At 44.3% G+C, this 22,078-nt stretch overlaps 1 protein-coding gene across 1 annotated transcript in view; it reads left to right on the top strand.

Annotated features, from left to right (window-relative positions):
* The window catches only part of PSMD11 (proteasome 26S subunit, non-ATPase 11), a 996,429-nt gene that overhangs the window by 866,724 nt on the left and 107,627 nt on the right, over positions 1–22,078 (top strand). Inside the window, exon 13 of the mRNA XM_069634167.1 lies at positions 20,393–20,535. Coding sequence (XP_069490268.1) covers positions 20,393–20,535 — 143 coding nt within the window. The remainder of the gene's footprint in view (positions 1–20,392; positions 20,536–22,078) is intronic.

The following is a 22,078-nucleotide window of genomic DNA, read 5'->3' on the forward strand; positions in this document are numbered from 1 at the left end:
CCAATGAAGTCTAGATAACCTTCCCCAACAATATTAGTTAAAAAAAAAAACAATGTATCGCCTATGAGGGATAGTAAGAATCAGTCAATGGGACAGAAGAGTCTGCAGGGAGCTAGGACAGCCAATGTCAATTGAACCAAAGTCTGTGGAGCGGAGGCACTTCTTAGAGAAAGTCTTGCCCAAAGTTAGTTTGCTGTAGAAAATCACAGTTGGGTCACTAGCTGTTAAACTTGTGAAAGTTTAGAGCTGAAATCAACTCTAGAAAAGCAGCTACTGCATGTCTAAACTGAGATGAGCAGAACTACAGACAAAGCGGTAAGTACCCCAAAGTCAGAACAGTACCTTTGGTTAGAAGAGGGTCCAGCTGGCTTCTGTCTGGTTACAGTGATGCAGATCCTGTGTTCCTGTGCCTCAGTCATGGAGACAAGAGGGAGGAAATCTGGAGGACTCCTGCACAGCTATTCAAAGGTCGGCGGCAGCTACCAGTGTTCTTCAGATCAGCTGCACTCTGTGAACAGCACCAACGTGCATCTTGGACACGGGTTGGGCTTCCTTCACTCCTTGAGTTCTGCACTCTGGTGAGGTGACTCGAGCTTGGGTCGTCCTGAGTCGGGGGGGGGGGGGGGGGGGGTTCGGGAAGTAGTCCTAAGGAGACTCCTGGAGCTTTTGGCCGGGTAAGACGTTGCACTCGGCTATGGATTTCTCGACCCCTGGCACTCTGTTCCTGCAGCAGGAAAGAAGTGCAGCCAGTTGGGGAAGGTCTTCCAGCAAAGTTCGTCTCGGGGTTAGTTAGTCCCACTAACACAAGGGAAGTAGTCGTCCCTTCCGGAGCTTCTCTGTTCAATCAGAGAGAAGTTTCAGCACAACAGCAGGGCTTCACCAGGCAGTTCAACGGTCCAGGAAGATGCAGCAAGCTTTGTTCATGGTTTCTTCAGGTTCTTCCAGTGGTCGACTGTCTTCAGTCCAAGAAGCCTTGCTTTTTATGCAGGTTTCTCCCATTCATGCACAGCCTACCTGTCACTCACACAGCAGGGTGGCTGTCCTACAAGGACAGCCAGCCATTCAGGACTGGGTGCATTCAGGTTACCCTGGAGACTAAGGACAGGTGAGTTGCGGGCACCTCTCTCACTTCCTACCCTTGCAGACACCCTGGAGCCAGAGGTGGGTTTCAGTACTGAAGCCCGCCAAAGGCAAAAAAACAAAAGGCTCAAACCTGGTTTGGCACGCAGTGTAAAACCCAAGAAAGAACTCACAAACGAGAGATGGCAAAAAGACGGCTGGGCCATTTTGACAAAATGAGCACCCATGGGTGCTATACTTCAGCTGAGGATTCAGCCTGTGGTAAAAAAGCACCATGGTAGGAAATTTAAACCGCTGCCACCAGCCATTTAAAGTAGTGAGGGTAACGACATTTTTTTACATGGGTAAGTAGGAACAGGGGATACTAAGTAGCCCCCCAGCACTCCACATAAAATGGTGTGTCCTGGATCTGCAAAGTGAAAAGGGAAGTAGTCAATTTCACTACTATTCTTAGGAACTGTAGTTCACCCAAGAAAAGGTATTTAAGCCTTATGAGAAATCTAAAGGATTTCTGTGACGCTGCTCTGAATGTGCTGTTTCACCACACAGAAAGTAGATGCTTATGGAGTTCGTAAGACTCCAAAAGCAAAGGAAATGCATAATCCAAATCAAAATTCATGAGTGAGAAAAGAGGCTCACTTACTACAGGGTTAAAAATAAAAGTCCTAAAGTCCAGCAAAAGAGCTGGGGGTCTCTTAGGTTGAAGGGAAATGAGAATTCACAATACACTCGTCCCCCCAGACTAAGTGACAGGAGTATTTAATCCACTCTTGAATGAATCTCCTAATCCAGTCGGTCATAACTTCGGGAGAGACAATAAGCATTTTGGTGATTACACCCTGACCTGCTATTTGATTTCACCATAGAACTATTTTGGATTCTCCCCCTTCATCTGCATTAACCATCTCAAGGATTGGTGGTCTATCTGAATCAAAAACGTAGAACCGTACAAGTGTGGCCTAAACTACTTCAGAGACCACACAATGACAAAACACTCGCGTTCAATAGTTGCCCACCTTGTTTCAAGGTCCTTCAGTTTCCCACTGATGAAGCACGTCAGATGTTCCCTGCCTTTCTCATCCAGTTGACTCAAAACTGCACCTATCCCTGTGTTTGAAGCATCTGTCTGTACAATGAATTAATGATTGGTTGTGGTCTGTAGCGCTCAAGCCTGGAGCTTGACCAAGGGCTTTCTTTAGTCCTTCAAAAGCCTTAGTGCACTCCTCATTCCACCTGACCACCTTGGGGAATTTGGGTGCAGAGATCACATTCAAGGGAGAAGCTATGGTCCCATAGTGCTCTGTGAAGCTCCTGTAGTACCCTGTGAGACATCGGAAGGCTCTCACTTGGGACTGAGTAGTAGAGGTATCCCAGTCGTGTACACCTTGTGATTTGCTACGCAATGGCCTTATTTCACCTCCTCCTACCTCATGTCCAAGGTAGACCACTTTACTCTTACCAATTTGACATGTACTTCCTTTATGTTCAGATGGGCCTGCAAAACATATCCCATGTGGTGAAGATGCTCTTTCAAAGTGAGGCTGAATACTGCAATGTCATCCAAGTATGCCATGCAGCAGTCCTCGATCCTATTCAGAACTTGATTCACCATCCTCTGGAATGTAGCAGGTATATTTTTTAGTCCAAAAGCCATAACCTTAAACTGGTAGTGGCCTCCTTGGGTGGAAATGCAGTTTTCTCCTTGGCATGGTCTGTCAGAGCTATTTGCCAATAGCCTGAGGTCAGGTTGAATGTACTGAGGAACTTGGCTGAACCAAGTTTATCCACCAGCTCATCTGCCCTGGGTTATGGATGGGCATCAGTCTTAGTGACTGCATTAAAAGCTCTATAGTCCACACAATTTCAATTCCTTGGTTTCTGCTTTTGGCACTAGTACAACTGGACTAGCCCATGGACTGGTAGAGGGCTCAACGATCCCAAGATCAAGCATCTTCCTGACCTCTTCCTTTATGTGGATCTGATATGATCCAACATTCTGTAAACCCTGGGTTTTACAGGGAGACTGTCACCAGTGAGAATATCATGCTGGCACCAAGGGATTGTTATAATGTAGAATGTTAATGTACATAGTTCTACTTCGAAGCGTCCTTCTTGTATGGTTCTGGAACCAGTATTCAGAACCATACAAGATGCCTGCATGAAGATGGTTGGCTGTTGGGGACTTCCTCCCATTAAACGATATTTGATTACAATTCACTACGTCTGATCATCATTACGACAATTGGCGACGAGGAGCTGTCTGAGGGAAGTCCCCAGATGCGTGCCGGCACAAGTTCCTGATCGGAACAATAGATATACACCAAAGGAAGGTGATAGGACAGCTAGAACCCATGAAAAGAGATGAAGTAAGCAATCGGATTTACTGTGATACTGATAACTTTTGCTAAAAGGACATTAAAAGTTATTTACTTCAGACCGGAATGAAAACAAGCTGGCATCATATGAATGGTGCGCGAGGCTGTGAGGCCAACTGTAAAGGCATCCAAGTAAAGCATCCGGAACGTAAGCACGTTGACCCGTCAAAGCGTAGGAAGTGCTACATGAAATAACTTGAGTAAAGCACCTGCATGCGTGCCTTGCGTGCCGCCATTTTAGCAGACTGTGTGCCATGGTTGTAAATAAACAATAGCATTACGGTTGGTACGTATCTTGGACAGTGTAACAAACTAACCTACAAAATGTATGCAGGCTGAAACATTACGAATACAGCTACCTGCAAATATGAACGTTATGCGCAACCGCTGGTATAATGTATAATTGGTTACAATGTTGCAGCAGTTGTAATTGAAGGGAACTGTGCACCGCATAGAAGGATCATAGGGAAGGTGGAAATACAGTAGTCCTGCATATTTAGTGATTCAGAAGCACAACTCAGATTAACATTTAAAGGCACGGCACATCGTTTCACTGTGAATATCAAACCAAGTCTGGTGTCAAAAAGGGAAAGAAAAAACAAGAAAGATTAAATTAAATAGAAACCGTATTGTAGCAAGACATACCTCAAAACAGTGGCAACCATACAAGAATCTTATGAACAGTTGAAAAGTGCTTTGCACATGTGGATTATAACTGGCTACACCTAAAACAAAAACATTTTTTTTTTTTTAAGGTCATTATCATACAATTGTACTCATCAACCACTGACCATTTTCACTATGCAGAACATTGTGGCCCCAATTAAATTCTTAGCACAGCCTGGAAATCCTGTTTGCTAGTGGGAGCAATGGCTGGACAACTTCCAAGTCTATTTGAGAGCAATTGGAGGGGCTAAGTACAATGATGATTTGAAAGAAGCCACTTTGCTCAATTGTGTGGGTGCAGAAGCACTAAGGATATTTAGAACATTGCCTGATTACAATGACACGGAAGAAGGGTCTGGAGACTACAAGTAGTGTCAGAAAATAGGAGACTGCACTGTCAAAGTTGAACAAACATTTTGGGAACAAGACAAACATTCTTCTAGAACGGTACAGGTTCTTTTCCAGGAAGCAAAACAAAGGCGAGGATGTAGATGCCTATGTTACTGCATTAAGAGGCCTTATATCAACTTGTGAATTCACAGGAGTGGCGGACGAATATTTGAGAGACCAACTTGTTTTACATGTAGCAGATTCCCAGATCCAACAGTGATTGTGGCAAGCAAAAAATCCAACACTGGAACACGCATTTGAGATAGCCAGGTCGATTGAACTGGGGGAGAAATGCATGAGAGAAGTTCAAAATGAGCCAGAATGTGTTGACATAAAGTCAGTCCCAAGACATTAGTGATGGAGGATTTAACAAAGATGAAGAAGCTTTAGTTGCCATTGTAAAAAAAAAAGTTAAATCAGATTTTGGTATGAGTCCCAGACAGGATAGAGAAACTTTCCAAAGATCACAAAACAAGTGTTATAAATGTGTATGGTATAGACATGCTAATACATAGGATTGTCCAGCACTCTCAGCTGAGTGTTACAAATTTGGACAAGTGGGCCATTTTGGTAAAGTCTGTCGCAATGTCCGAGGAAGAGGCAGATTTAACTCACGCTATAATGCAACAAGAAATAAGTAGTTATGGAAGAGGTGCTACGACAAGTAGAAGAGCTTTAGAAGAAGTTGGTGATTCAAACAATTTGTTGGCAATTACAAATAGTTCTGAGGAGGAGGTACAAATATTGGCTTTTACACCAACTGAAGGCGCTGTTGGCCCATGGGTGCCTATGACTATCAATGGCATAACATTACAGGTTATGGTTGATACTGGGTCTCCATATACAATGGTGGATATGGAGACATATCTGAATGTATTAAAGAAGAGGATGGAAGACTTACATATGACTAAAGTTAGAGCGACTGGCTATGGTAAGACACCAATCAATATCGTCGGTTATACCTGGGTGCATTTGGACTTTGAAGGGAGCAAAACCTACTGCAGGTTATGTGGCTGAAGATGGTTTTTCAATAGTTGGCTTGTGGGAACAGGCATTGTTGAGGATTAGGATACACCCTGGCGAACGTATACCTATTTTGAGCATAACTGACAATAGTTGTGAATCTGCCACCCCTACCCAACATTGGGGAAATGCTCACCACTATGAAACTGGCGAAGTTTTTCACTATATTAGACTTATCTTCTGCGTATCATGAGGTTGTCTTAGAAGAAAAGTCCAGACACCTTACATCATTTATAACGCCCTTGGGAGAATTTAGATATTAAAGAATGCCTTTCGGCTTGGCGTCGGCAGCTGCTGTTTTTCAGAGACCGATGCAGCATCTTTTCAGTGGACTACAAGGTGTACACTATTTTCAAGACGATATATATTAGTATCTGCCATGTCGGAAGAAGAACATGACACTAAGTTACTAGGTGTCTTGCAAGTTATACAACAGAAAGGTTTTACCCTTAATATTGAAAAATGTAAGATAAAAAAGAAGGAAGTGACCTATCTGGGTCATTGCATCAATGCAGAAGGAATAAAACCTAAGGAAGCTCTAGTGAATACCATCCTCAAACTTCATGATCCAACCAACAAAGATCAACTTCGGAGTTTGTTAGGTCTGACAGAATATTATTCCAAATTTTTAGACCATTATGCTGATAGAACAAATAAAATGAGAGATCTGATGAACAAAAGTACACAATTTGTGTGGTCTGAAGAGTGCAAGAAATAACTTGATACAATCAAAATGTTAATTAACAAAGCACCTGCCCTTAAAATGTTTCATTGTTGTGCCAAGACCATATCAGTGGATGCCAGCAACATAGGTTTGGGAGGTGTTTTGGAACAAGTGCAGAATGGATTTGTAGTTCCAATTGCCTTCGCTTCCAGGACTTTGAGAGGGGCAGAAAAAAACGGTTCAACTATTGAGAAAGAGGCTTTGGGAGTTAAATGGATTTTAGAGTACTTCAAATGGCTCATTTGAGGAATTCCTATTGAGCTCAAGGCAGATCACAAGCCACTTACACATGTCTTAAATTCAAAGAACCCTCATTTGACATCCCCGCGAATTACAAGGTGGACTTTGATCATTATGCAATATAATGTAATTATAAAGTTTACTCTGGGAAGAACCAATATAATGGCTGATTGTTTTTCTCGCCTGCTATGTGACAATGAAGATGATCATAATGACAATGATGAAACGATGGAAGAACAGAATATGGATTGTATCATTGCACAAGTACATCCCAGTTTTGGGAAAGAATGGTTTGAGGCCACAAAACTGGATTCGGAGAAAGAATATTTAAGGAGAGCGGTGGAAAGTGGTTAGAAAGATGTTAATGGAGACATTGGATTCTGGGAGAAGATAAAAGATCAAATTTCATGTGATGATGCATGTATTTACCGAGATGATCAAATAGTTACTCCAGTGACATTGAGAGAGAGAATCGTGGAAATTGCCCATGAGGGTCATGTAGGGAGGAGCATAACGAAGAGAAGGGTGAGAGAAGCTTATTGGTGGCCCAATATGTGGAGTGAATTGGAAGCATTAGTCAAAGAATGTTCTGCATGTGCAGTGAGTGATAAAGGGAAGTTGACCAGGATCACACCACTACAACGGACAGCTGTACCAGACTCCGTTTGGACAAAGTTGGCTATTGATATAGCTGGCCCATATTAGATACTAGAACCACAAAAAATATATTTTGTGTTAGTTGACTATACGTCTAAATGGGTGGAGTGTGGAATTATCGAAGGATCTGTTTCTGCTATGAAAGTTACAACATTTTTAGAGGAAATATTCAGCAGAGAAGGTGAACCACAGGAATTGATATCTGACAATCGAGCTCAATTTGTCACAAGAAGTTCAATGTTTTCTGAAAGAACGAGCCATCAAATACAGCACGACAGCATTATACCACCGTATGGGAAACGGTTTAGTGGAGAGAATGAATCGTTTTATAAAAGGTGTCCTTCAATTAGCTATTGCCAATAGCTTGCCGTGGGAAGAAACACTCAAAGAAGCGCTTTATACATATAAAGTCACTCCACACTCAGTGACGAAAGAGGAACCTTTCACCCTGATGAGAGGGAGAAATGCCACTAACAGACTTGGACCTGCTTGGATGACTCTAAGGAAAAGTAAAAATATTGATATGGAAGAAATTGTGACGAAAGTAAAAAGAAAGCGAGACGAATACAAGAAATACTATGATGAGCAGAAGCATGTAAAGGAAAGTAGAATTGAGAGTGGAGACTGGATCGGGGTAAAAGAACCTAAGAGTCAAAATTCCGATCCCCTCAAAGAGTGGTTAATTGTTCCAAAAAGTCAGTGATTTTGGAAGATGGTAACAAGTGGTCTTGTAATGACATCATATTGGCAAGGAAAAGAGACCGACCGAGGAACTGTACCATTCAGTCTTCCACACAAGGAATATGGAAGGACAATTCCAGATCGTCAAGAGATGTCAGTGAGCACATTACACCTGCAAGTGATAGTGGTGCAGTGGAGAAGTTTGTCAATCAAGTTATCTGGAGATTTGTGTGAAAACAATTTTTCCTCAAGAGCTAGGATTGTGCATAATTTCAAGAAGGATTTTATTTATTACTGAAGCTGCTGGCACCTTTGTAAACAGTCACTATTTTGGACTCTGCCACCCTGGAACCTTGCTATGAAGCCACAGCCATGTAGCCTTTCAATAACCTTAGCATATAGTGAATTTTTTTTTTAGTTATGTCGTTTCATATTATTAGTTCCTGTATATAGTTCATCTGGTATGCCATTATATTGCATCGTTTATAAACGATGTGGAGGAGGAGATGTTATAATATAGAATATTAATGTACATAGTTCTACTTCGGAGCGTCGTCCTTGTATGGTTGTGAAACCAGTATTCAGAACCATACAAGAAGATGCCTGCATGAAGATGGTTGGCTGTTGGGGACTTCCTCCCATTAAACCATATTTGATTACAATTCACTACGTCTGAGCCTCATTACGACAGGGATCAAGCCTGGTGTCTGTGATAACATGGAGGCAAACTGATTTAATACCTTGTTGCAGAGTCAAATCTGAAGAGGTTTACTCCTTCAATGTTCTCATCAGAGAGTTGTGCTCTGAGATCAAGGAGAGGCTCGCTTTCCTCCTTGATCAGAGGATAGAAGCAAAGCGCATTGCTCTGGTCTGGAAACAAGCCTTCAAACGGTTAGTGTAATGGACCCTAGGCGCCTCCTTGGGATTGCCTAAGTTCACTAAATAATTGACCTCCAAGTTTACCCACAAACTTGAAGGGTACAATCCATTTGTCCTGCAAGGCCCTCTGCTTTGTAGGTACCATAAGCAAAACTAGCTGGTCTGGAGTAAACTTCCCCATGTTGGCCTTCTGACCATGCCAATGTTTGACCACAGCCTGACTTGCTTTCAGGCTATCCGGAGCTTCTGTCATGAGTGCCATCCTCTTCTTGAGGCCTAGCACATAGTCCGTGACACTCACTGGCTGCAGGGAAGGAAAACTCACCAACCCTTCTTTGATCAGGGCCAAAGGACCTCTGACCATAGTTGAAAGGAGCTGTACCCAACCCCTGCTTGAGGGACTTCTCTATAAGCAAAGAGAAGGCATGGCAGTAGAAGGTCCCACTTTCTTCTAAGGGGTTCCTCTAAAGCCTATGTTAGGGAGAATTCTCAGGAATCACCTTAGAGACCCCCAGCAACTTTGCTGCATTTTGAAGACTTGTGAGGACTTGATTTTTGTTTCCCACTCATGTATTTTAATGTGATTTTGTACACTGTTCTGGTTGTGGAGTCTGACAAACTCATAGGCATCATCTTTTACATTGTCACACAGCACCTTCAGTGCAGTGACACAGGGCAGTCTTCCAGATTTCCCAAAGGTTTAACTACCTTCTCTGGGATAAACTACTGTTTCGCAGAGCAGTAAAGTGAAATTGACTTAACTTACTATTGTAACTTTCTAGACCAGCACACACTATCTTACAATAGAGTGCTGGAGGGGTTACCTAGTATCTCATTTGTCTAGCTTCTCATGTAAAAAAGTTACCCTTTTCTCATTGAATGGCTGGTGGCAGTGGTTTTGTTTAAACTACCATGGTGTCTATTTACCGCAGGCTGCGTTCGCAGCTACACTAAAGCAGCCACGGTAGCCATCTTTGTCAAAATGGCCCCGGTGGTCTTTTTTTCGCCATTTCTTTGTGGAAAGGTCCTTCTTGAGATTTACTCTGCACGCTAAACTAGGTTTGGTCTCTGTTCCTTTTGCCTTTGGTGGGATTCACGAGTGAAGCCCGCCTCTGGCTCGAGAGTGTCTGGGGTAGGCAGGAAGTGAGGGAGGTGCCCCAAACTCCATGTGCTTAGTCTCTTAGGAGACCCAAATGCACTCTGTGGTGATTGGCCACCTGACTGACTGGCAAGGATAGCCACCCTGCTGGGTGAGTGACCGCTACTAGGCTGGAATGAATGGGAGAGAACTGAATAAAAGGTGAGTCTTTTGGCTTGGAAGGCAGAGTTGACCACTGGACGAAGGAACCAAAGAAGAACTTGAATAGGGCGCCTGCTGCAACTCCTGGACCGTTGGTTCGCCCGGTGAAGCCCTGCTGCAGTGCTGAAACACCAAGTTTGCATCGACGATGAAGCCCCTGCACGGATGACTTCTCCCCTTCAGTTGGTGGGACCTATAAACTCCAAAGTAAGCCACCTGGACATCCATCTCGGAGCTGGCTGAATTTCCAGAGTTGTTGCTGGAAACCGTATAGCCAGGGAGAGGAACAACAGATTGTGTGTTGCTTTTAAGCTGGCATAAGGCTTTTGGAAGATCCTCCGGACTCCCAAGAAGCAGGACTGACCAAGCCTGATACCCCCCCCCCACAAATCCCCCTCCCCAGACAGAGTGTGGGACCCCAGAAGCAAGGAAAGTCCATCTCGACAGCCAGGAACCGCAGTGTTGCTATTTGCGGTAGACGCAAGGCGCTGAAACACTGACCAGCCACTGAAGGTGAAGTTGGCTGGTTGCGAGTTTTGACCATCCCAGTGCATTGCATTATTCCCCCGACATCCTACCTCTTGTCTCCACGACTGAGGCCCAGGAACAGTGAGCTCTGTACAGGAACAGAGGTCATCCGCGTCAGCTGCATCTTTTTCTTCATTTCTAAGGTACTGTTAAAAGTCTGAGAGAACTTACCTCTTACTGTGGAAGTGCTTATAACTTCTACATCTCACAAGTTTAATCAGCTTGTGGCCCTACATTTGATTCATTTCATCAAAGACTCCTAAGAACTTGTGCAAATACTTTTCTATTTACTTAACAGAAGTGCTTCATCCTATACAAGACTTTTTCCCATTGACTTTGGCTTAGCCTATTGAATTGTAGGACTCTTCTTGGAGGATCCAAAAGTATGTTCCTGCTTAAGAATATTTGTGGTCTCTTGTTTTAATAACCTTTTTCTTTTGCCAACTTCTAACAGTGTTCTAAATGCCAACAGTCAGATAGTCATGTCCCCAGCACCCTAGTTATTTATGTCCCCTGAGGGTGTAGGTTGTGTCTGTGGGCCATCCCAAAAGGGTCTCTACTGATTTAGAAATTAAGAATATACAGTATTGAAGTGTATTTGTGTGTTACTATTATATTGCTCCTTTCTGAAGAAGGCTTATTCTAACTGACGATAAAAAAATTAATAATTGTTTATGCAAGAAACCTTGAGTGTAAAGTGTATTTGAATACCTGTAACTGTAAACCTCTAACTCCACTACAGCTCACAGTGACCCCTCTTGAGATGAGCCTGGCTGTTCAACACGCTAACAAAACTATGTAGTACAAGCTTATACCAAAGGTTAGGTTTCCTATACCTGTAGTCCGAGTGGCGTGTAGTGGTCCCAAAGGGTACTGCATACATACCTTGCCTAACGGCACCGATCATGCTCTTCATAGTTCTGTTAAACCGCTCTACCAACCCATTGGTTTGGAGGTGGTAGGCTGTTGAGAACTTGCAGGTCACTCCAGTTTTTCCACATGGTCTGCATATAGTAGGACATGCAATTCGACCCCCTGTCAGAGATGACCTCCTTAGGAATACCTACCCATGTAAAGATACCAAGGAAGGCCTTAGCCACTACCTGTGCAGTAACAGTTCTCCTAGGTATTGCTTAAGGATACCTGGTAGCATGGTCTACCACAACCAATATAAATTGTTTGCTTGAAGTTGGAGGGTCTAGGGGACCAACAATGTCAATCCCCACCCTCTCAAGAGACTCCGCCACAGGGAGGGGCACTAAAGGTGCCACATTATTGGTTCCACTCTTGCCAGATATTTGACAAGTGTGGGAGCTCTTACAGAACTTCTCTATAATCAGCCTCCATCTTGGGCCAGTAGAAATGGAGATAGCCTCTCTTTGGCCCTTTTGAAACTCAAGTTGCCGGCTAGAGAAATCTCATGGGCTAGCTAAGAACTTATGTCTCACCCTCTGGGGCACTACCAGCCTCCTGTAGTCCCCTGGGGACGACTCAATAAGTTCACTGTAGATTAGGCCATCCTCCCAGTAAAGCCTATGCTTCCCTGGCTTGTGCTGTTCCAGCTGGGAAGCTGTTGGTGAAGACCTTCTAGAGAGGGACGCTCTTTGACCTCTGCTGAAGACTGCCCCACAGGGTCCACCTTCTGTAAGTAAAGTTTGCAACTCATGATGGTCTTTAGGATCTAACATAGAGAAGGTTTTCTTCCAGCTCTTTCACCAGTAGCTGACTCTTCTGAGTTTACTTGGTGCTCTCACTCAGCTGGCGAAGGGGTCACTGGTGTGACCTGGGACGGTCCTCTCAGGATGTCCTTGTCCTGTGAACAGGTTTAGGTTTGAGCCCTTTCTTTCTCCAAGAGACTTTAGATTTCACTTTTGTCTTTTTTTCCTCGATATAGAAGGGTGGCCTTCCTGTGCACTGGGGGTATTGGAAATCGCCTCAACATCCCACTGAGTCACCTGGGGGTACTAGATACAACTGCAAGAGCTTTCAAATCCTTTCCCAACAGGAGACTCTCTGGCATTTCATCTGTACCCTGACCGGTATTCTAACAGCCCTATTATTGCATTGGATGAGAGCACAATAGGAACCATTTGGATAGGGCCTCCTGCAAGTTTAGTGGGACATTTGGGTGTCTTAGCCACATCCTCAGGCTTGAAAAAACTCATCACCCACTGTAATGCTTGCCCCAGTGTCTCTAATAGCAGGGATCACCTGACCATTTACAAGTACGCTGGCCTAATATTCTTTTAGGTTATCTGGTATGGAGTTGTACAAATCCACATTCTGTTGTTCCCACAAACCAAGGGACAATAAAGAAACACTGGCTTGGACTCCAATGAGGTCTTCAGCCAGTAATTGAAAGTTGCCATTTGAACTCCTCCCTCAGTGATGAAGGCTAAGGAGGCAGTGTGGACCCCTGACGGTTTACCCTTGCATCTGGGATCTTCTGTCACACGCTCTAAAGACCAACATGCAAAATATTTCCCAAATATTCTCTGGAATGGGGGTTTCTGTTGACCTCCCTCTCGTTTGGCACCAGAGGTTTCACTAGACTTTTCAGGTTTCCCACATAATTTACCCTTGCTATGTATGTGGCCCTCTTTAGGATGGTTGGAATTGGAATTCTTTTCCCTTTCTTTTGTTGCTTCACCTCTTCCTTCTTGAGTGGGCCTGTTGGCTACCCACAATTCAGCAGCCTTTGCTAACTTTTGGGATCAATCTCTTGAGTCAGCCAAATGCTGTCTCCGCTCAGGAGAGCGCAGGCATCAACAGATTCTAACAACAACAAAAAATATAATTCCTTCAAAGTAGTTCACTCTGTAACCCTTAACCCAATGATCTAAGTTCCCTAAACACTAACATACCCAGGTACCCCAAGGGGTACCACCATTCTTTTTGAGGGTCCTAAACCTCTTAAGGTACTGGAAAGGAGTTTTCAGAAATCTGGCTATTAAATGCCAGATTCACAGATTCATAATCCTTTTGCTCAATGGCACCCATCTCCTTTACAGCATCCACAGCAATTCAGGGGGAGCCTAGACATGAGCTAAAGGGTCATGTCATTCCCACTGGGTCCTTGAAGACCATGGGCATATTCAAACGTACCCAGCCAACCAATACATCAAGTCTAGGTTCATACATACTGCTTCCTTGGGCAGGTGAGGCCTCTTGGGACTAGCAGACCAAAAGGACCCTGAAAGGGAAGCCGAATCAAGGAACATTCTTTTCATATCCATTTCATGTTGCATCTCCCTCTTAGTTTGTTAACTTGATGTTTGGCTTCAGCATTCCCAATGGAAATAGGCTGAGGCATAAGGGCAGGCTGTGGCAGATTGGATCTCTCTTCCTGAGACTCCTCTTCTGACTCCTCTTGCAGATTAAAGCTAGACTCTAAACTGTCATCCTCATTATTTTCCACATTAGGTTTTAGTAGGTGTTACAGGCCTACTACCCCAACCTTGGCGATTTAACAACCTGGTAATTGACTTTTCTTTCCTGACTCAGAGACCCCTGGCTTTGCACATATCTTTCAGCTGATCTATTGTCAGAACAACCAGGGCTTCCTCATTGGAGTTATCCATATTTGGCATGTTACAATTGCTTCACTTTTCGATGGAGCTTAGACTTGTGGCTGGTTTAGCTGGGCCCAAGTACAGCAAATAGTCAATGTAACCACTCTACGTCTATCCCACCGCCTGCCACCAGTGTTGGGCAAGAATTGATGTAGTAGCCATGTGGGAGACTACACAACCCATGTCCTCTTGGCATTAGGTAACTCACCTATTGGTATAGGTCTGTACTACACAAGTTGGTAGTGTGATTGAGCAGCCAGACTTATCTCAAGAGGAGTAAATGTGAGCTGTAGCGGTGTAGCATCGAAATTGTCCAATACAAGTATCCAAATAACAATTACACCCAAGGATTGCTAGTAAAATTATTATTTATTTAATGGTCCGTTTTAAATAAGCATTCTTTAAAAAGGGCAATGTGCAACAATAAAAATACACTTCAAAATACATTTCCAGAATCAATACCAAGCAAGTAGATATTCGTAAATGCTTCATACACATTTCTTACACCCTGAGGTGACTGCGCTAACTAGGTCAGTAATTGCATTTAAATATCACTTTTGCATTTGGTAAATTGAGGTTGGTAGAAAGAGGTTAAAGGGAGGAAAAAGGTTAAACAGATTCTCAGAGCTTGTGAGCCCTTTTAGATCTCCCAATGAAGTCTAGATAAAAACCTTTCCCATCAATATTAGTTAAAAACCAATGTATCACCTATGAGGGACAGTAAGAATCAGTCAATGGGACAGAAGAGTCTACAGGAAGCCAGGACAGCCAAAGTCAATTGGAGCAAAGTCTATGGAGCTGAGGCACTTCTAAAATGGCAAGTATTGCACAAAGTTAGTTTGTTTGAAGAAAAATCACTATATGGTGACAAGCTGTTACACTTGTGAAGGTTAGCTCTGAAATCAACTCTAGAAAAGCAGCTACTGCAAGTCTCAACCGAGAAGAGAAAGCTACAGACAATGAGGTAAGTACCCCAAGTCAGAACAGTACCTTTGGTTAGAAGAAGAGGGTCCAGCTGGCTCCTGTCTCTTTGCAGCGATGCAGATCCTGTGTTCCTGGGCCTCAGTTATGGGGACAAGAGGGAGGACGTCTGGGGACTCTTGTGGCAGCAATTCAAAGGTTGGTGGCAGCTACAGGCTCTTTTCGGATTAGCGGCACTTCACGGTTGGGCTTCCCTCACGCCTTGATTTCTGCATTCTGGCGAGGGCACTCGAACTCTGGTCGTCCTACTTCTGGAGGGTCCTGAGGAGCTTCCTGGAGCTTTTGGCCGGCGTGCAGACGTTGCACTAGACTATGGATTTCTCGACCCCTGGCACTCTGTTCCTGCAGCAGCAAAGAAGTACAGCCAGTCGGGGAAAGTCTTCCAGTAGAGTTCGTCTCAGGATTAGTTGGTCCCACTTACCCAAGGGAAGGAGTCGTCCCTTCCGGAGCTTCTCTTGTCGATCAGAAAAGGGAGTTTCAGCAGAGCAGCAGGGCTTCACTGGGCAATTCAAAGGTCCAGCAGGATGCAGCAAGCTTTGTTCACTGTTTCTTCGTCGGGGATGTCCTTCCCAGTGATCGACTCTGTGTCTAGTCCAAAAAACACTCGCCTTTTCAGCAGGTTTCTCCCATTCATACACAGCCTAGCTGTCACTCAAACAGCACAGCGGCTGTCCGCCAAGGACAGCCAGCCAGCCAATCAGGACTGAGTGCATTCGGGTTTCCCTAGAGACAAAGGACAGGAGTTTCGAGAACCTCCCTCACTTCCTGCCCTTCCAGACACACTGGAGCCAGAAGCGGGTTTCAGTACTGAAGCCCGCCAAAGGCAAAACATATAAAGGAATCAAACCCGGTTTGGCGACCTCACAAACAGAATGTGGCGAAAAAAGGATGGGGCCATTTTGACAGCAGCTGAGGATTCAGCCTGCTGTAGAAAAGCACAATGATGGGAAAATTAAACCGCTGCCACCAGCGGGTAATGTAGTAAAGTGTTACATGAGTAGGTAGGAAAATTGGCTAAGTAACCTCCACCCTTGCACTCCACATAAGATGGGGTGTGCATGACCTACCAAGGGAACAGGTAAGTAAAGGCAATTTCACTTTACTATTCTTGGGAACTGTAGTTCACCCAAGAGAAGGTATTTAAACCTTATGAGAAATCTAAAGGATTTCTCTGACACTGCACTGAAGATGCTGTGTGTCACCATACAAAAAGTAGATGCCTATGGAGTTTGTCAGACTCCAAAAACAAAGGAAATTCATCCAAATCAGATCGAAACAGAGTGAGAAAAAGGGCTCACTCAGTCCTAAAGACCAGCAAAAGTGCTGGGGGTTTCTAGGGTTGGAGGTAATTGGAACATAAATGTGAATTCTCACTATCACTGATGTAAAGCGGCTCAATCAAATGCCCAAGCCTCAATTTCCGCATTTCACACCTTCCTTTGCTCCATCCATAGGTATTGGATATTACGTTGAAAGAAGTGAAGTGTTAAGGGGAATAAGCAGAGGGTATTAAACTTCTTTATTTAGGATGATCTGGTTCTGTGGTTCATGGAGTGCGGCAGGAGGCATAGAATGAAGTGTATTGGCTGATCCATACTTGTAATATGTATAAATGGCAGTTCTGCTACTCTGTGGGTGTTTAGGTGGTGAATGCACAGTAAATGTTAAGGGTTAAATTGGAGATTTTGACCACTTTGGTGGGGGTGGAGGGGGTTGAACTGGGATGCATTTGTTGGGGAGAAACTTCATATCTGTGCCAATTCCCTTTAATCTTAGAGACCCCCCCAGCTCTCATGCTGGACTTGGGGCTTTTTCATTTTTACTCCTGAGTGGGATTTCTTCATCACTCGCTCGTGTGTTTTCCTGAGTAATACTTTGTGTTTCTTACTGTTTTTATGGAGTGTGGTGAACTCCATAGGCATCTGCTTTTGCATTGTGACATGCAGCACCTTTTGTGCAGTGCCACTGTGAAGTCCCCTGGACTTCACTTAATGTTTAACAACATTTGATTGGGTAACTACTGTTCCCAAGAATAGTAAGATGAAACCTGTCTTACTTACCTTTACTTTATAGGTCTAGCGCACACACCACCCTATGTGGAGTGCTGGGGGTTACATAGTAACTCCTTTAACCCATTCTTCATGTAACATTTTGTTATACTTACTCACTTGAATGGCTGGTGGCAGTGTTTTCTCATTTTGTTATACTTACTCACTTGAATGGCTGGGGGCAGTGTTTTCTCATTTTGTTATACTTACTCACTTGAATGGCTGGTGGCAGTATTTTCTTTTTTACTACTAGTGACCTGTATCTGCAGGCTAATAACTCGGCTGCAGTGCTCCACCCAAGGGTGACCATTTTTCAAAATGGCCCCAGCCTTCTTTTTTTGCCATTTCTTGTCAATTTCTTCTGTGCTTTTACTCTGCTGTTTGAATTAGGTTCGAGTCCATTGTGTTTTTTTTTTTCCTTTTGCGGGATTCAACCCTGAAGCCCACCCAGGCTCCAGTGTGTCTGGAAATTAAGGAAGTAAGGGAGGGTCCCGAAACGTCATTGAGTTGGAAGTGCACTACAGATATGTACAATTGAGATGTCCCAAATGGGTTGAAATTCAAGGAGTAAAGAAATCCATTTTGGTGCAAGCGGGTATAACCCTCGGGCCTCTGAGGACTCAAATTGCAAAATATATAGAAACGCCTGTTGCCAACAGGTAACCCGTTCCCACTCTAGTCAGCCATGTCTTTGTGTTCTTCATATAGGTAGATTTAATCAACCCAAAAAGCCTTCTTAGTTTTCTTCCGGTTTATACCAAAATGAATATTCTAAATATTCACATTCACTCAATACACAATTTATGGATTGATTGTACCTTCCTGCATACGATTTTGCACACTGTGACATTGCTGATAAATAACAAGATGCATTCATTAATCTATAGGTGGAGGGCAAACACTTCACCCTATAACAAACTATGCTAAGTGCTAATTCCCTTCTACCTTAGAGACCCCCATCTCTTTTGCTGGACTTTAGGACTTTTAATTTGTAACCTGGAGAGAGTGAGACCTTTTTCCCCACTCTCATCTTTCTGTGATTTGGACTCTGTTTCTTTTTGGTTTTGGAGTCTGACAAACTCCATAGGCATAATCTTTGCATGGTAACCCACAGCACCTTCAGTGCAGTGCCACAAGAAAGTCTTAGATTTCCCATAGGTTTAAATACCTTGGTGAAACTGTTTCCAAGAGCAGTGAAATGAAATTGACTTTCTTACTGTTTGTAACTTTCTAGACCCAGCACACACTATCTTACCATAGGGTGCTGGAGGTGTTACTTAGTATCCCCTTTGTCTAGTTTCTCATGTACCATTTTTGTTACCCTTTCTACAATTAATGGCTGGTGCAGTGGTTTACTTTTAACTACCGTGGTGTGCTTTTAGCGCGGGCTGCGTTCGCAGCTGCAGTAAAGCACCCAAGGGTGCCATTTTTATCAAAATGCTCCGGTCTTCTTTTTTCGCCATTTCTTTCATTTTGTCTTTGGCAGGATTAACCAGTGAAGCCCGCCTCTGGCTCCAGTATGTCTGGCAGGGGCAGGAAGTGAGGGAGGTGCCCAAAACCCCCTGTGCTTAATCCCCTTGGTTCCAGGAATGGACCCAAAGGTGATTGGTCGGCTGTCTGTCCTTGTAGGACAGCCACCCTGCTGTGTGATTGACAGCTAGGCTGTGAATGAATGGGAGAAACCTGCATGAAAGGCGAGATCTTTTAGACAGAAGGCAGAGTGGACCACTGGACGAAAGAATCCGAAGAACAACTTGGAAGAGACGCTCTTACTGCAACTCCTGGACTGTTGGTTTGCCCGGTGAAGCCCTGCTGCATTGCTGAAGCTCCAAATTCGCCTAGACTAGAGAAGCCCTGCAAAGGACGACTTCTTCCCTTGAGTTTGTGGGACCAACTGACCACAAGACACTCATCTGGAAATCCTCTTGTTGCTGGCTGTACTTCCTTTTGCTACTGCAGGAACCGAGTGCCTGGGAGAGGAACTCCAGAATAGAGTATCATTTTTAAGTTGGACCCGCGCTCCAGGAAGATCCTCAGACTCCCTTGAAGCAGGGCTATCCAAGCATAAGCAACCTCAACAGAGTGCTGGACCCCAGAAGCAAGGAAAGTCCACAAGGTATCAGAGAACCGCAGTGGTGCTATTCGTGAGAAGCTGAAACCGTGAAGTGATGCTGATATGAAGTTTGCCCATTGCTGCCACCGACCTTCGAATCGTAGTGCAGGAGTCCCCAGACATCCCCCCTCTTGTCCCCACGACTGAGGCCCAGGAACAACATGATCTGCCAGACTACAACAGGAACAGAAGGCATTGGAACCAATTTCTTCAGACCTAAGGTACTGTGAAATAAGGGGGACTTCTTGTTGGGTGGCATTGCTAGCTCTCAATTGAGACTTGCCTTTGCTGACTTTTACAGAGTTGCTTGCAGCTTTGCACCGCACAAGCCTCCCAGCTTGTGGTCCGACAGTGATTTAATTTTCTACAAAGCTCTCCATAACATTGTGCACAACTTTTTACTTACCTTCAAGAAGTTCCTCCACTCCCTTAGACTTTGCTCAAGTGACATTGGCTGTCCTGGCTCTTTGAGGACTCTTCTAATCTCTGACTTTGTGTTTTAACTATCCCTCCAAAAGTCATACATTGCTTACTTGCATAGCTGGGAAAGGGTTCATCTTCATTGCATTGGAGGATTCAAAAGTACATTGACACCAAACTCGGTATTGCTCTAAATGTACCAGTGATATATCAATGTCCACAGTGTACTAGTTATTGAAGTCACCTCAGGGTGTAGGAAGCGTCTGTGTGCCATCCCAAAAGGGTATCTACTGATTTATTGAAACTGAGGGTGTATTTTTGAAGTTTATATAAGTGTTACATATTTGCTCCCTTCTCAAGAAGACTTATTCAACAGACTCTTTAAATAATAAATAATAGTTTAATCAAGAAACCTCGAGTATAAGTGTTATTTGTATACTTGTCACTGTGAATCTGTTACAACCCTACAGCTCACATTGACCCCTCTTGAGATAAGCCTGGCTGCTCAGTCACTCTACCAACTTGTGTAGGACATGCTTATACCAAATGTTGTTAGCTATTGCCAAGAGGACAAGGCTGGTGCAGTCTCCCACAGGGTACTGCATACAATCTTGCCTTACACCTGCTATGTGTCGATGCATGCAAGGATATTCTGCGGGCCATTCACCTGCCCTTTTAACGAATTGTTGAACCTGTTTCTTTTTATTTTTCCAAGGAATCCTTGACCAAGGGGAGGGAGTCCTGATCATTTTCGATGAACCACCAGTAGATAAAACATACGAAGCTGCGCTCGAAACTATACACAATATGAGTAAAGTTGTGGACTCCCTGTACAACAAAGCCAAGAAACTGACATAGGTGAGTGAGGTTAAATTATCAAACACGTTTTGAATGTTTCCTCCAGGTCTCATTTTAAACTACAACAGATGAATAGTCCAGTAAATATGCACATTACCATCCACATTATAGATGCCCATCTAGTAATATGTGATTTAGTTCTAGCGTAGGAAGTGATGCTTTAAGGCAGTGTCCTTTTAACTTGGAGGAATCGGGTTATAAATGAGTCACCTGGTCTCCGAACAGAGTTCTTCAAAGTGTCAAATTTGTCAGTTCTAAATTTTCTGTTTACAATGTTAAATCTCTGCACATACATTGTTTTTTACATGTTTAAGGGGAGAATCTGGTGTTTAAAAGAGCCATGTCTTTTGGTTTAACTTCAGGCTCAGACAGGACCTTGAAACATTCAGACAGACATCATGGGCCCTAGACCAGTTACTTTGGTGCTAGAATTCATGCCCTGTGGAGTGGGTATATATATATATATATATATATTTCTGAGGCTTGTGGAATCTGCTTAGATCACATGCTGTGCATAGGCCGACATCTAGTGGAAGCTGCGGAGTATTACAGTTTGTTTTTCGAAATCGAAAATGGGCGTCGACACAGGCGTGCCAGTAATACTATCCCTAGTGTGACGTCCACTGTACCCAAGATCCCTCACGCGTCTAGGATCCTCAGATTGTTTTTTTCCTCCATACTGGTCGGAAGCATCTTGCGGAGTTCCCTGGCCTTAGCCATACTTTTGCTGTTATTATATTTATAATTCTTATTCATTCCCTTCCCCACCCCAACGTCGACCCTCGAAGACGGCTGGAGAAGTCATCGACCGTCGACTGCTGCACGACGGATCTGGGCCTCGAAGGCCGCTGGCCTCGGCCCGGGCCTAGTAGGCCGCTGGCCTCGGCCCTTACAAGTAGGGAGAGTGGGGGGTGGTACATACTCTTCACTCTTGATATATAGTTACATTTTATATATTCCTACACTTAGCAGCCCGCTGCCTTAAGGTGCGTATGGAGGGTACCCCTTTTCAATTCTGCCCCAAGTGCAATCGCAAATACCCTTGGGTCGACAGGCACGACACGTGCAATCTCTGCTTGCCAAGGGATCACCCCGAAGCGAACTGCAGAGCGTGTAGTAGGTTTAAACCTAAGACACTTAAGGACCGTTCGACAAAGCGTTGGGCCCACCACGCCAGGCAGGAGGCCATGGCAGCGGAGGGCGCCTTCAGCGATGGCAGCGACGCCGTACTTTCGGACGGCGAGGGCATTACGGCGTCGAAAGACAGCCGGCGAGCGCAGGTCCCCGACCTCGGAAGGTCGTCCGGCAGGGCGGCTATGGGGAAGACCCCCGGCGACGCAAGCGCTACACACCTAACACACACTAAACACACTAAGACCAACCGGACCTCGACGACGTCGACTTCACGGAAAGAGGCACAAAAAGAACGGTCCGACTCGGTGTCCTCTGGGCGCTCTCGATCGAGATCACCTCACGACGCAAGGCAATCATCCACTCTTGCCAAGAGTGCCTCGCTACACACATTAACGGAAGTTCGATCGTC

Source organism: Ambystoma mexicanum, chromosome 13, assembly GCF_040938575.1.
Source record: "Ambystoma mexicanum isolate Mex_15411 chromosome 13, UKY_AmexF1_1, whole genome shotgun sequence".
Lineage (NCBI taxonomy): Eukaryota > Metazoa > Chordata > Amphibia > Caudata > Ambystomatidae > Ambystoma > Ambystoma mexicanum.